The following is a 14,543-nucleotide window of genomic DNA, read 5'->3' as shown; positions in this document are numbered from 1 at the left end:
CAGTTGCTCATCAGGTGCTAATTAGGGTAAATTGTTTGTTTGCTTCACTCCAACATCTGCTCCCTGGGAGCTGGACACAGGTAAGTGCTAATTTTGTAGGCAGGCCAGGGAAGTCAGGGTGGGGCTGAGGCTTTGCGAGGGGTCGTGATTCTCAGGCCTTGTCACAGTACATCAGAATGAAAACCAATCGTTCATGTGTGAAATAAAAATCGGCGAACCCCCATATGGCTGTGACCGCTCACCTCCAGGTACGGAAGCTTCCTGCGCTAAGCATGCAGACCACTGCAGCAGCCAGAGCTCCCTTCAGCAACTTTTGTAGAGGAAGACGTTGAGGAAACACCACACAGATTTAATTCCCCTGCCCCTTGGGAATGTGGGTAACACTTGTGCCACACGCTATTCCGAGTCCATTCCTCAACTCAGCGACTGGGGATTAGTGTGTGAAATGTCCCCCAGCCGTTGGCCTTCAGATGGTGCTGTGGATGTGCCTGCATGGCCAGAGCCAAGGAACAGCCACAGTCACAGCCAGTCCCCAGTTCCACCTAAAGCCCTCTGCTTCCCGGCAGCCTCCAAGATGTAACCAGCTGGCTCGCTGGCACTGCCTCCCCCACAGCGCCAATGTTCCTGGCCATTCATCAGTGTGGAGGGTGTGGAATCATAGAGACCGAAGATCCCCTGTGGGTCTCTCAGTCAGGAACTGTGAGAAACCCCCCGACTAATTAACCATGTATCCCAACCATGCTCATATTTATATCTCCTATGGAGAGGAAAGATGGATACTTAGTGTGGAATATTTTTAAAAAAGCCTTTCTCATTTATTCTGTGAGTGTTGGAGAGAGGGCCAGAATGTGCTGTGGTACAATTGTGGAATTGTTGCAGGACAACTTCCGGGAGTAAGTTACCTACATTCATCATGTAGGGTCCAGGAACCAAACTCAGGCCTTAAGGCTTTGTGGCAAGTGCCTTTACCTACTGAGCCATCCTGCCAGCCCTGCTGTGATTTTTAAAGCATTTACCACCATCTGAAAAGTGGTTTGCCTTCACTTTCCAGGCAAACAGAGTGGCATGAGCTGTGTGTGGACACCATCTCCAGCCACTCAGTGTGTGACTGGGCAGACTCCGTGTGGGGGACAGATGACCGTCACTCACAGGAGAGACACTCAGCGGTTAAGAGCACTCACTACCCTTCCAGAGAACTTAAGTTTTGGTTCTCAACAACTCACATCCACCTTTAACAGCAGCTCTACTGGATCGGATGCCCTCTTCTGGGATCTGTGGGCACTGCTCTTACACACACACACACACACACACACACACACACACACACACACACACACACACAGAGACAGACAGACAGACAGACAGACAGACAGACATGTGGTGAACATACACAATTAAAAATAATAAAAATCTCTAAAATGTAGTAGTAGAAAGGGCATATATAGCAGGGTAAAATCACATATTTTAAAACTTAAGGAAATGGGGGTAGGGGCTCTGGTAGATGGCCTTTGAGACATATGCACCAATTCTCCTTACCAGTACCATGGGTGTAATATGTGTTGGCCAGAGCTCACTGGCTGCATAGGGAAGAGATGGAGGAGTCTCTCTCTCTCTCTCTCTCTCTCTCTCTCTCTCTCTCTCTCTCTCTTTCTCTCTCTCTCTCTCTCTCTCTCTCTCACACACACACACACAGTGTGTGTGTATGTGTGTAAATATCATATAGAGATATGCAAACGCACACACAAAGATAACGAAAACATCAGATCCTCATTTTCTGTGGTACCATCAAGCTGGGTCTGTTCATAGCACCCTAGGTATGATCTCCAGGCAACACCCCCAACAGCCATAGTGAGGTTCCCATGGCTCACTCAGCGTTTGGTTCTAACTATAATGGGGCTAGCTGGCTGTGTTGGTATTCTCGGTTTATAACAAAGAATGGGAATCTGGACTCCTTCCCATTGTTCCCTATTGGATCCTGTTGCCTTTCAGTTGCCAGGGACTACTCAGGCGTTTGGACAGTAGGACAGTTATTTACAGCTTTAATTTTCTTTGTGGTGTGGTTAGTCACTTGCCCTCTCGGGGACACGAGTTTACTTTTAATCACAGCAGGGGAAGCAGAAGGAGCAAGTGCGTACCGCCATTGCTATTCATGGTGCATTGCCAGCTCAGCCTCGCAAGACACCGCTGTATGTTGTAGATGTTTGTGGGGTATCAGGAAAGGAAATGGAGGATTGAAACTATCTTAACAGGCCAGGCTTGGTGGTGCACTTGGAAGCAGAGGCAGGAGGATCTCTGTGAGCTTGAGGTCAACCAGGTCTATAGAGTGAGACCCTGTTGCAAAAGCAAAACGAGACACACAAACTAAAAACCAAAGGTAGGCAGAGCAGAGGTATCTCTCAGCAGGACAGTACTCAACTAGCATGTGAGAAGGTCCAAGTTAGAGTTACAAAAAGAACCCTAAATAATGAAATACGCAGACAATACTTGGTAAGGGAAATCCAATTTCTCAAGTAGAATTGTATCAAACAATCTGTTGTAATTACTAAAAGAATGAGCTTGTTAACAAATGAATTGCCTGTAAAATGTAAAAAAAGGGGCCAGCAAGATGGCTCAGCAGGTAAAGGAGCTTGCTGCCAAGGCCTGATATCCGGAGTTCCACCCCAGGACCCACAAGGTAAAAGAGAGCGCTTAGTTCTGCAAGTTGCCCTTTGACATACATGTGTGCACGCGCGCGCACGCGCACACACACACACACACACACACACACACACACACACACACACACACACACCGTAAAAGATAGCATATTTAACCACATTTTTGAAGTCTGGCCGAATCTTTTTTTTGTAAGTGAGTTAATAAATTATCTTTTAAACAGCTCCCAAAGGCAGGAAAGAAATTTGAAATGACTTGAAAGCTCCCAGCATGCTTCACTCTTGATGTCACAGGCAGGCTGGGATGGAGTTTGTGACACCTTCAGCTTTGGCACCCAGTGACTTCTTTTACAAACAGGCTGAGCTCGTGCCTAACACGGCCTTTGTTCCTTCCCTCTTCTTCAGCCACACATGTAAGTCACCCTGGGCACGGCCTGCTGCAAAGAGGACAGGGCGCCAGCCGTAGCCAAGCTTAGGTCTGCAAGCTCAGGTCTGCAGTGAGACTGAAGCCAGTTCTACGTCCTACTCTATCTGCTCTTGCCCTCAGAACACATTAGTTTTTGGCATTATGGAAACAACAAAACAATCACTGGCATTCTATTAATGCCAGTTTTAATTATTTAATTAAACTAATGTGGTGTTTGGAAAGTGTCCAGATGCAAACATGTCTGTGTGTGTGTGTGTGTGTGTGTACACATTTTAACTACTGAGCTATAAGCAGTTAGAGAGATAAGATCTAATTAATGTCATAAAACAGCCATCTGACTTGAAATGGGTGTTAGGATTGACCCGAAGGTTCGTAGATAGAATTCCTTACCCTATCTTGGGAGCCTCCAGTGGGACTCAGAGCATGCTGCTGTTTTTAATTACCTCAAGGGGTCCAGCAGCTTAGCCTTTCTCCACCCTCAGACCACTCAGCGTGCCGCTCATGATCACACTTGCCAGGCGGCAACCCAACACGGGGAGGGGTCCATACGCTCAATCACAAAATACCCAGTTAGTCGAGAGTCGCAGACTACTGATACTTCTGTTTTACTAAACACGGGAACAGAAGTTGCAGTTGTGTGTATGGAGAGACTTCAATAGCTAACATCTACACTGGATGGCTCACAACTCCCAGTTCTCAGCCTTCCTAACGCAGAGGCCTTTAACATAGTTCCTAGTGTTGTGGTGACCACGAAACCATAAAATTATTTTCATTACTACTTCATAACTATAATTTGCTACTGTTATGAACCATAATGTATTAAATACCTGTGTTTTCTGGTAGTCTTTTTTTTTTTTTGGTTCTTTTTTTTTCGGAGCTGGGGATCGAACCCAGGGCCTTGCGCTTCCTAGGCAAGCGCTCTACCACTGAGCTAAATCCCCAACCCCTTTTCTGGTAGTCTTAATCGACCCCTGTGAAAAGGTCATTCACCCCCCAAAGGAGCTGCTCCCAGAGGTTGAGAACCAGTGCTACAGAGTATGAAGTGTAGAAACCAGCATCCTTCTGCTTCTCTCAATAACTGTGTCCTATAACAGTTAGCTGGTATAGTGAAATTGTTTTTAACTGAAGCCTTTTTCAAATTTTGCCACTTGGCGTCTCCCTCCTTCTCTACCTGCCATGGCGATGGTCCAACCTGGCGTCTGACAAGCGTCAAGTTAGATGCTTGTAGATTTTTCTCTATGCACTATAGTTTACCAAAACGGCATTCCTATGGTTGGCAGAAGAGGAAGCTCTGCTTTTTACAACATTAGGAGATCCACCCAAGGTTCCCTGCTGGTAGGAGTTATTTGTAGATTGAATGGGAGGGAAGTATATAGTTCAGGGCAGTGGTTCTCAACCTGTGGGTCACAACCTATGACCTTTTCACAGGGGTCACATGTCAGATATCCTGCATATTAGATCTTTCCATTATAATTCATGACAACAGTAAAACTAAAGTTATGAAGTAGCAATGAAAATAATGTTGTGGTTGAGATCACCACAATACGAGGAACTGTATTAAATGCTCACACGTTAAGAAAGGTTGAGTCTGCTGCTCTAGGAAGTGTGTAAGGTGTGATGTTGGACGAAAGGCTCTCATGGGCAGCGGGGCTGGGGACACACTGTGCCTCCCTGCCCACAGGGTACTTTCCTACCTGTCAATAACTGAACACGCGTGGACTTCTCCACTGTGCTGTGCTACCTTTCAAAAATGCCTACGAAATGCAACTGTTTCCATTCATGAGGAAACTCAGCAGCTCTGTGATCTAGAGGAGTGGAGCTTAGGAAGATAACCTGATGCTTTCTGGAGTAATTTTTTAAAAGGCAGCCAGCGAGACTCAGAGACCTGGGGAAAATCAGATGCTGTTCAATTGGAATAAAAACCTGTCTATCTCTGCTTAATGGATTTCTCCTGAAACAAAGCTGTCACTCTCCCCAGGTGGCGAATATATTTAGAAATATCCAGCCAGCAAAATCCTCCTGGGTTTATAGATTACCTGTTTCCAAGGATAATATCTGAGCAAAGCTGTCAGTAGTCATGGTTACCACCATCACTCACACAGTAATGGGAAGATGTGTGGAGTGGTCATCCATGCCTAGGGCAGGACCAACCAGCCAGGAAATGAGGCTTCAGAGGTCTGGAATCTGTGCAACAGCTTAGGCAGAGCAAGTGTCGTCACGCCCAGAGCGCCCTCGACGGCCTTTCCTAAGGTCTTTGTGGGATGTGTCCGGCCCCTGACCACAGCTAAAAGAAATCGGGGTTAGCTGGCCTGTGGCCCTGGCTAAGAAGGGCCACTGCTTTCAGAGACAGAATTCTCATGAAATTAGATGCCCTCCACTATAATTCTCCCATAACTTGAATAATTCCAAAACAGGTTTAAATGACCGCCTGAGGGTCTCTCACACACACTCTTCTTGTTTCCTAGACGATCACCTGGTTTCTATTTGTGAGTCTAAGTGTGTGAGGAAGCGGAAGTGCACCAGGCTGTGCTGCTCTGCCCCAGGACACTAGAAAGATGTCATGGTTTCACCTAAGGGCCATCTTGACTGTCGAGTGAGTGGCTTTTCCTGGGAAGCCCGTTTCTGTCCCCTCCATTCTGCCCCAGGCAATGGCATACCAGAGGAACGCTAGTCTGTCTTGCTTGGTGAGTGAGCCGTTTTGGGTTATTTACAGGAGCAGTAATGCTTCACTGTCAATCTCTGGAGGTAAGTAATGGTGTAACTAGTAACATTTGGGGGCCCATAGGACCATATGAACAACTTCTTCATTCTTTTTGCCTTATTCCTTTAAGCATTTCCAAATATATTCATTATTTTTGGATATGGTTTCTAGTCCAGGGTAGCCTCAAGTTTCTTATGAAGCTGAGAATGACTTGGACTGGATCTTTCTGTCTCTACCTCCTGAGTTCCAGGGTTGTAGGTGTGCACATTTGGTTTCTGTGGTGGTGACCATGTGTGCTGGAGAAGCACTCTAACAACCAAATTATATCCTAACTGTTCCAGATATTCTCTGCTATTTCTTACACAATAGGTAGGATGGACATATATGCTAAACTCATCCTTTTCTAGTGAAACATGAGGTCTTATGGAATAGTAGTACAAAACACAAGTATTCACGAAGTAAAGACACCCTGGGTTTTCTTTATATTAAAATCATTTTTAAGATTTAATGATTTTGTATATATATGTATTTTGCCTACATACATAGCTATGCACCATGTGCAGACCTGGTATCTGAGGATGTCAGAAGGCATGAAATCCTCCCCATCCCCCAAAAAAGGGGCAATGGGCGACTGAGTCACATGTGTGTACTGGGAATTGAACCTGGGTCCTCTGCAAGAGCAACAGGTGCTCTCAACCACTGAGCCATCTCTTCCCCTAAGGTGCCCTTTTAAACGATTATTTTATGTGCATCATGTACGTGCACAAAGTGGGTGTTGGATCACCTGGGATTGGAGTAACGGAAGGTCATGAGCTGCCATGTGAGTGCTGGGAATCGAACCTTGGCCCTTTATAAGTGCTCTTAACTGCTGGGGCAACTCTCCAACTTCCTAAATGTACTTGTAATGGAGATTGGCCTAAGATTGTTAGCTAAATTAAGGAAGATAACAATAATTACATTCTGAAGTGACATTTGTTTTGCCTCTGAATTTGTGCTTTTGTTGATGCCAAAACCACTGTCATGTGGGGAGGATAAAGAACTCATATTGATTTATAACCTGATGAAAAGAGGCAACAGAGTAAAGACTTCTGAAGGAACCCTCCTCAGCAAAGGGAACTTGAATAAAACGACCTCTTGTAGCAGCATCAGGAAAGGTTAACTTTTCTTGTCTGTGGAATGGAAGCCTCATTTTAAATCTTTTTAAAACGTTAGATGTTTTTAATCATAGGTAGGTATGTGTATCTGTGTGGGATGTGTGCCAAGGAGGCTGCAAGTCCTCAGAGCCTGGGCAATACTGGGCAATACATTCAAAGTGCTGCTGCTTACCCAGGAGGCAGAATACACCCGAGTGTGTGCAGAGGTGGGCACAGCTGGGCCTTCACTGAAAACAGAAAGGCCAGAGGTGGAAAACCGCATTGCGTGTGTGTGTGTGTGTGTGTGTGTGTGTGTGTGTGTGTGTGCGTGCGTGCGTGCGCGTGTGCATGTGCGCGCGCAATTCTGAGCAGGCCAGAGGGAGTGAAGGCTGAGGACTTGGAGGGAGGTGGGAAAGCCCAGATGACCCATGATGTGAGGAAAGAGGACCCACAGGGCTGGGGTTTATCACAAGTGTCAGGTTTACACGAGAAGTGGTTCAGTAACCCAGCACTTTGATGTAGCAGGATCTTGAGTTTTAAGGGCAGCCTGGGCTATGAATCAAAACCGAAACACAAAAAAAAATGGCTCTTTGGGTAAAGACACTGACAATCCTGATGGCCTCAGTTTGACCACTGGGACCCACATGGTACAAGGAGAGAATCACTTCCTGCAAGTTGACCTCTGACCTCCACACAGGTTGTGTCCTATAAACATGACCCCAGGGAAATGAGAATGGAATTCAAAAGAAGTATTTTAAAAGATGAAAAAAACCAGGAAGGTTTAAATTATAGACTAACTGTCAGGGCACACTTCTGGCTGTGAAATATTAGATAGCTGGTGGGAAGGTAGAGATCTGGGTAAGTAGGTTAACAAACCCAGGAAACCATAAGCCAACAGATAACGAGAGATGAGGAAGAGAGTAAGCTGGAGGCTGGAGCTCCAATTCTGCCTACTCCCGTTTTCTGGCCCTGAGGCCCCAATCGCTCTGGGGCTGTTGCTGCTCCCAGCAGGCTGGCTTTTGTATCCAGGCTACGTTCATGCCCATTCCTGATCAATGTATACACAACGGCCGTCATGCCGCTTCATGGCGGCTAGCACTGCTGGTATCCTCGGCCAGTGGACACCAGGGATCTCCCCTCTTCGAGTTTAGATGTTCCCAGGTTGTCTCAGCTGGCAGCCTATGTCTGACAGGCTGCTTTGGGGAGGTCACCCATTTCTTTTCTTCCTCTTACTGGGCCCCTAACTCCCTCAGATCGGGCCACTTTGTGCCTAGCCTGTCTTACGTAGTTCCGACTTGGAGAACTGGGTGCCCAATACGTCTGCCCCTCACTCCAAGGCTTCTTTTGTGGTTTGTGCTGAGGTATGGCCCTGGGCAGCCTTGACTGAAAGGCCATCCAAGAAAAACGCTCTTACATAAAGGAGCCACCAGTACAAGCACTCAACACTCAATCCCATTCCAGGAGTCCGTCTAGCTAGAAGCTCTCAGTGCAGCCCGGGGCCATGTGTGGCTCTGGGATACCTCAGCAGCAGCACAACAAGCAGAGGAAGAAAACTAACAATGTCAGTGGAAAGGAAGTGTCAGAGGCTGCACTTCTACAGTCCCAGGACACACACCACAGGCCCAGAGGGACCCCTCCCCAGCAGCCCAGGACAGGGTGAAAAGCCATTTCTGTGCCAGTCAAGCAGAACTGTACAAATACAGCTCCTTATCCCAATGTCCTCAGTTAGAACTTAAAGCTGGACCTACAGACATGTTAATCATTTCTGAGGAAAAATGCTTTCCTCAGAGAAACTTACTTGGAAAAGCATGTATCTTGAAAGGAACTTTGTTAGACAGCACAGCATGTGGGGAGGAAAATGCTTCCATTTAAAAACTTTAATAAGTAAACATAGCCTTTAGTGACAATGGTGGGGAAGGTGGAAATGGATGGCTGCCAGCCAGATCCATGCGCTCAGTATTCCTCCCCTTCTTCTGCCTCTGCTTCCACGGAATCCACGCCCACCTCTTCATAATCCTTCTCCAGAGCTGCCAGGTCCTCCCGGGCCTCTGAGAACTCCCCTTCCTCCATGCCCTCTCCCACGTACCAATGCACGAAGGCCCGCTTGGCGTACATGAGGTCAAATTTGTGGTCCAGGCGGGCCCAGGCCTCTGCGATGGCAGTGGTGTTGCTCAGCATGCACACAGCCCGCTGCACCTTGGCCAGGTCGCCCCCAGGGACCACGGTGGGAGGCTGGTAGTTAATGCCCACCTGCAGGAGGAGAAAAGCAGTGACGTTTACACTAACCTCAGAAATGACAGTTTACTGCAAAGTGAGAACCGAGGACCGTGCTTAAACTGCAAATACTCACACACTTTTGGGAATGAATGATCACCTACACAATGCAACATATTCAAAGACTGTAAAGTCCTTACTAATGGGCAAACTGGAGAGAGAGCACACTGAGTCATCACAAACCCACAGGAGCACGAAGACAAACACATCACACACATCTTGGTCTGTCATCATCCAAGCATGCTGTATGCATAGTTAAAAGGAAACTGACTGAAATCTTCCGGTGCGGAAAACATCCATGTGGCACTAACTGGGAGAACACGGAGTGACTAAAGGATGATAAACACCCAGGACGTGCTCAGGGGTGACTCTCCCACCCTCACAAACACAGTTATTAGCTGCAGCTAGGCTCATAGGCAGGCCTGAGCTGGGAGCAACAGAACAAAAATACAACGGGCCTCCCCTGATCAAAATGTCTGTCCCCACTTTAGTGAGGAACGTGTATCCTTTGGTCCTCCCTGCAGCCCTGTCCGCATCACCCTACAAGAGGCAGTCTACCTTGCCTATGCAGAGACCTCTTGTTTCAGAAGACGAGAAGCCTTGGGGACAGTTCTGCTTTTCAGCCTTCCATACTTTAATACTGTGTGACCAAGGATGACCTTGCACTTTCTCTAGCTCTGGGATCATAGGCTGCACCACTATGAATGTCAAGCTAAAACTAAACTTTTAAACATGGCAACTAGTAATGCTACTACTAGTAGTAGCACAAGTGGTTGTACAAGAGTGTGAGATAAACCAGTGGTAACAACAATAAACAAACCAAAACACAATGCCAGAACTAAGATCAACAGTGTCCACTGGTGTTGGTAGACTTTTCTTAGAGACAGACAGACCTAACTTGTACTCCCCACAGGCCAGCTCTCCACTGCTGAGCCAGCGGTTCCACTGGCAGGAAACCAGGGCAAGGTACAGTTGGTAACTACATGACATTCCCTCCCTTGGAAGTCCTCACCTCAGTATCTCACTGAAAAAATTCTCCAATTCACTTAAGGTTCAGTAACTGGTGGTTTTAAGAAGGCGAACCCCATATTATTTGGAAAAGCATAAAGTCACTTAGCAACGTAATTACTACACTTGCTTTCTTTGGAGTCCATGCTATCTAACAAAATTGGACAGGGCATCCTTGCTCAAAGCTGCGGCCCTGAGGCAGAACCTGTGGCTTGCTGGCAGACACAACTGTCCCAGGACCCAGTCCTACCTTAAAGCCAGTTGGGCACCAATCCACAAACTGGATGGTACGCTTGGTCTTGATGGTAGCAATAGCCGCGTTGACATCTTTTGGAACCACATCCCCCCTGTACAACATGCAGCAGGCCATGTATTTGCCATGGCGAGGGTCACACTTGACCATCTGATTGGCTGGCTCAAAGCAAGCGTTGGTGATCTCTGCCACTGACAGCTGCTCATGGTAGGCCTTCTCGGCCGAGATGACCGGGGCATAGGTGGCCAGCGGGAAGTGGATGCGAGGGTACGGCACCAGGTTGGTCTGGAATTCTGTTAAGTCCACATTCAGGGCCCCGTCGAACCTCAGAGAGGCTGTGATGGACGACACAATCTGCCCAATCAGACGATTGAGGTTGGTGTAAGTGGGACGCTCAATGTCCAGGTTTCGCCGACAGATGTCGTAGATGGCTTCATTATCCACCATGAAAGCACAGTCAGAGTGCTCCAGCGTCGTGTGCGTGGTCAGGATGGAGTTGTAGGGCTCCACAACAGCTGTGGAGACCTGGGGGGCTGGGTAGATGGCAAACTCCAGCTTGGACTTCTTGCCGTAGTCCACGGAAAGCCGCTCCATCAGCAGAGATGCGAACCCAGACCCTGTACCCCCTCCAAAGCTGTGGAAGATGAGGAAGCCCTGCAGCCCCGTGCACAGATCAGCCTGCGGTGAAACCAGAGCACGGACGTCAATGTCTACAAACCACACTCCCACTTCCACACCCTGCACTCCTGACTTCCATCTCAGCAAGGTGATGCAAATTCACTGTCTACCACATACACATCGCACTTTGAACACAGTCGTGACCTACGGATGCATCTCAGCAGAGGCTATGTAATAAGATAGTTTGATGAACTCAATAGATTCTTGATTCTAACAGTTCTGCCAAAATAACTTCCCCTCTACCTGAGCCTTTTGACTAGGACAACCGTCACAGGAAGCCTCTTGTACAATCCTCTTACCAGTTTTCGGATCCGGTCCAGGACCAGGTCAACAATCTCCTTGCCAATGGTATAATGACCTCTGGCATAATTGTTGGCTGCATCTTCCTTCCCAGTGATCAGCTGCTCTGGGTGGAAAAGCTGCCGGTAGGTTCCGGTGCGCACTTCATCTGGGGTGGGGGGGATGGGAAGAGAGGGAAAGACACAGACAGACACATATGTAAAGTGAGTCTTTCAGGCAGGGGCCGTTCAATTCCATTATGCATGCATGTAAATAGTTTCTCCTAGGAAATATCTGCATACACATCCATCACTGAGAGTACACACATCATGCAGCACATACGACTCACACAACAAAGTCACAACACTACATACAGAGACAGACAGCCTGTCCACTCTGCAGATCTCAGTGGGCTTTCCTGACACACCCCACATTCCCAGGAAAGCGTCCACCCAGAGCCCAGGAACCTACCAACCACAGTGGGCTCCAGGTCCACAAACACTGCTCTGGGCACATGCTTGCCGGCGCCAGTCTCACTGAAGAACGTGTTGAATGAGTCGTCCCCACCGCCAATGGTTTTGTCACTTGGCATTTGACCATCAGGCTGAATACCATGTTCAAGGCAGTACAGCTCCCAGCAGGCATTGCCAATCTGGACACCTGCCTGCCCCACGTGGATAGAGATGCACTCACGCTGCAAATAAGAACAGAAACACGAAACTGCGTGACACACAGTACAAATCTGTGTAGAGCTTCAGTGTCTGTTGTCAAACTATTTCCAAGAATGCTCAGGTATGTCCTTTATCTCTGGTAAAACTGACTGCCACCAGGTTTGGTTGTGTAGGCCTATAATTCCAGTACTCAACCCTATGGAGAGAGAGAGAGGGTGGGGAGAACGAACAGCTTGTTCTGCTCTAAACTTGCCCTATTTTGATACATAGCCTCACTAACCCTGGCTGGCCTCAAACCAGTGACAATCCTCTTGCCTCAGCCTCTCAAGTGCTATAATTAGAGATGCAAGCCATCGCACCAGGCTAACCACACTCTTTAAGTAGCAGTTCCCCCCAGAGTATAAATGTTTGCCACTCTTCAATACTCGGACACCATGCAATGTCAATACTACAGCATCGAGGAGAGTCACAGAAATTCTCTGAAAAACACCTATGTGGCTTTAACTGTGACTGTCTAAAGGCTAAGACATACTGCAGTAAGGAAAGACAGTGCAGGTCCCAGGTCACCCAGTGCTAGCCTGCGCGTCACTGTGTCTTCTTCTATCGAGACAAACCTAGCTTTCTGTTTTCCTGCCAATTTTCTTTTTCGTTTAGGTTTTAAGACAGGGTCTCACTATGTTGCTCTGGCTGACTTGAGCTCACAAAGATACTGCTCCGTTCTGCACAGATTTCCACTGATGACAGACTCTGTAACCTGTAAGCCAATCCCTTTCCTCCTGAAGGCTGCTTTGGTGTCTTTTATCACAGCAACAAAGCGGACTAGAAAGTGTCGCCAAGTTCACGCACACCAAGGACAGCATCGTAAGAACAAGATGATGGGGCTGAAGTGTCTTCTCAATACATTTTTCTTAAAATGAAAAACTAACCATCAGGCCAGGTGCGGTGGTACATGACGGTCACCAGCTCAATTAGGAAGCTAAGGAAGGGAGACAATTTTGAGGAGGCCACGGATTATGAGACCCTGTCACTAAAACCAACACATTCTGGCTGTTTAGACCTAGATATCTGGCATTTGTTAGCCTGTGTTCATTTTAAGAGAATACAGATATTTTAAAGGGTTCCCCGCCTCAGGCAGGAGAGATGGTTTATTTGTTAAGTGCTCTTTCAGAGACTGCGCATGACTGCAGCCTCTGGGTGTTCACTGGCCTCTTCTGGCTTCTGGGAAACAGCACTCACAAACACGTACTCCTCACAGACACACCTGCACATTCTAAAACAAACCCAAAACTTAAAAAAACTAAAAAAAAAAAAAAAAAAAACCCTTAAAAAGGGTCCTCAGTTTTATTTTTCCCCCCTTAAGGTCTTATAGCCAGCGCTGGCATCAAATTCACTACCTCAGACTGATCTTGGACGTACAAGTTTCCCACCTCAGCTCCCCCAGTGCTTGGGATTGTGGCATGCCACACCGTATCTCTGAGGTACCTTCTAATGGGAACAAACGGTCCCACTTATAAACCACCTAACGTGACAAACGGCAGGCACAAAACACAAAAACTTCTTTGGGACGTTGGGTGGAGCAGGTGGCAAATATCTGTGATCCTGAAAGAGGAGGCAGACGGCAGGCCTGTCAGAGTTCAAGGGCATCTTCCCCTACACCTAGGGCTGTGAGAGAACTGAGGCTCAGTAACTTTCACTTTCACAGTAAGCTCCGGACCAGCAAGGGCTGTGAGAGAACTGGACTCGGTAACTTTCACTTTCCTATGGTGAGCACTAGGCCAGAAAGCTTGGCAGCTTCTAGAATCTTCTGAAGCCAAGGCCATTGATGGTTTTCTCAGTCAAGGGCACTGGTATCAGAAAACACAAAAGTTCTCTCTCCAAAACTCTATCTCCACACTCTCTTCTTTAGACTGGACGAGGCTGGGGCTAGAAATCTTGTGCCTCCTTCGTCAGCCGCTGCAGGGCTGGGATTCCAAGCAGGTTCTTCACCCTGAGGTGCATCTCGCTCTTGAGAGAGCTTGGGCCATGAGGAGATGCCAGGCTCTGAGACCTAACATCTGTACCCCACCCCACCCCTACCCCGCCGGGGACATGGGAAAGGAGAGGCAGCGGGCTACCCAGCCATTTCGCTCGCTCACCCTCACTGGACCCCAAACCCTGAGGAGATGGTGCTCTCCCTCCCATGGGGCCCACTCCAGCTAGGGCTGCTCTCACCATGCTGAGCTCCTAGCAGAGCACCTCAGCCGATCCTCAGCGATGCTCCTTAACCGCCGCTCGTGCGCCCAACGGTCCAGGCCGGATGCTCCGGGTATTTAACGCTCTCTCCCCGGGTGCTCATTGGTCCAGAGAGCCTCGGGGGCAGGCTTAGGCCCCACATTCCACTTATGATTGGACGTGGCTCGATTTGAACCAGTGGCACTTTCTTATTGGATGTAGGTTTGGCGGGAAGGCTCTGGAGTGGCTGGAGG

The 14,543-nt window shown here is 47.9% G+C and overlaps 1 protein-coding gene across 2 annotated transcripts; it reads right to left on the bottom strand.

Moving 5' to 3' along the window:
• Positions 1 to 8,777: 8,777 nt before the first annotated feature.
• LOC116903081 (tubulin alpha-3 chain) lies at positions 8,778 to 14,338 on the bottom strand. 2 transcript variants are annotated; one of them, XM_032905402.1, is made up of 5 exons: positions 14,290 to 14,338; positions 11,879 to 12,101; positions 11,428 to 11,576; positions 10,448 to 11,128; positions 8,778 to 9,165 (listed from the first exon to the last, which is right to left on the bottom strand). In XM_032905402.1, the coding sequence occupies exons 1-5, from the start codon at positions 14,290 to 14,292 to the stop codon at positions 8,869 to 8,871; spliced, it is 1,353 nt and encodes a 450-aa protein (XP_032761293.1). In that variant the 5' UTR covers positions 14,293 to 14,338; the 3' UTR covers positions 8,778 to 8,868. The 2 variants fall into 2 exon arrangements, with proteins under 2 accessions (XP_032761293.1, XP_032761292.1); XM_032905401.1 differs by lacking the exon at positions 14,290 to 14,338 and adding an exon at positions 14,082 to 14,102 and having other exon boundaries at positions 8,869 to 9,165.
• Between the last annotated feature and the right edge of the window lie 205 nt (positions 14,339 to 14,543).

This window comes from Rattus rattus, chromosome 6 (assembly GCF_011064425.1).
Source record: "Rattus rattus isolate New Zealand chromosome 6, Rrattus_CSIRO_v1, whole genome shotgun sequence".
NCBI classification, from domain to species: domain Eukaryota; kingdom Metazoa; phylum Chordata; class Mammalia; order Rodentia; family Muridae; genus Rattus; species Rattus rattus.
Note: the sequence above shows the minus strand (reverse complement) of the source record. Positions and strands in the feature narration are given on the sequence as shown.

Bases quoted from the DNA above. Each gene is read 5' to 3' on its own strand.
- LOC116903081 (XM_032905401.1), bottom strand. From the start codon at position 14,102: ATGGCCCAAGCTCTCTCAAGA. The intron at 12,102-14,081 runs GCGAGATGCACC...TCTTATTTGCAG, and splicing joins TGGCCCAAGCTCTCTCAAGA to CGTGAGTGCATCTCTATCCA. The intron at 9,166-10,447 runs GTAGGACTGGGT...CTCCTCCTGCAG, and splicing joins GGTGCCCAACTGGCTTTAAG to GTGGGCATTAACTACCAGCC.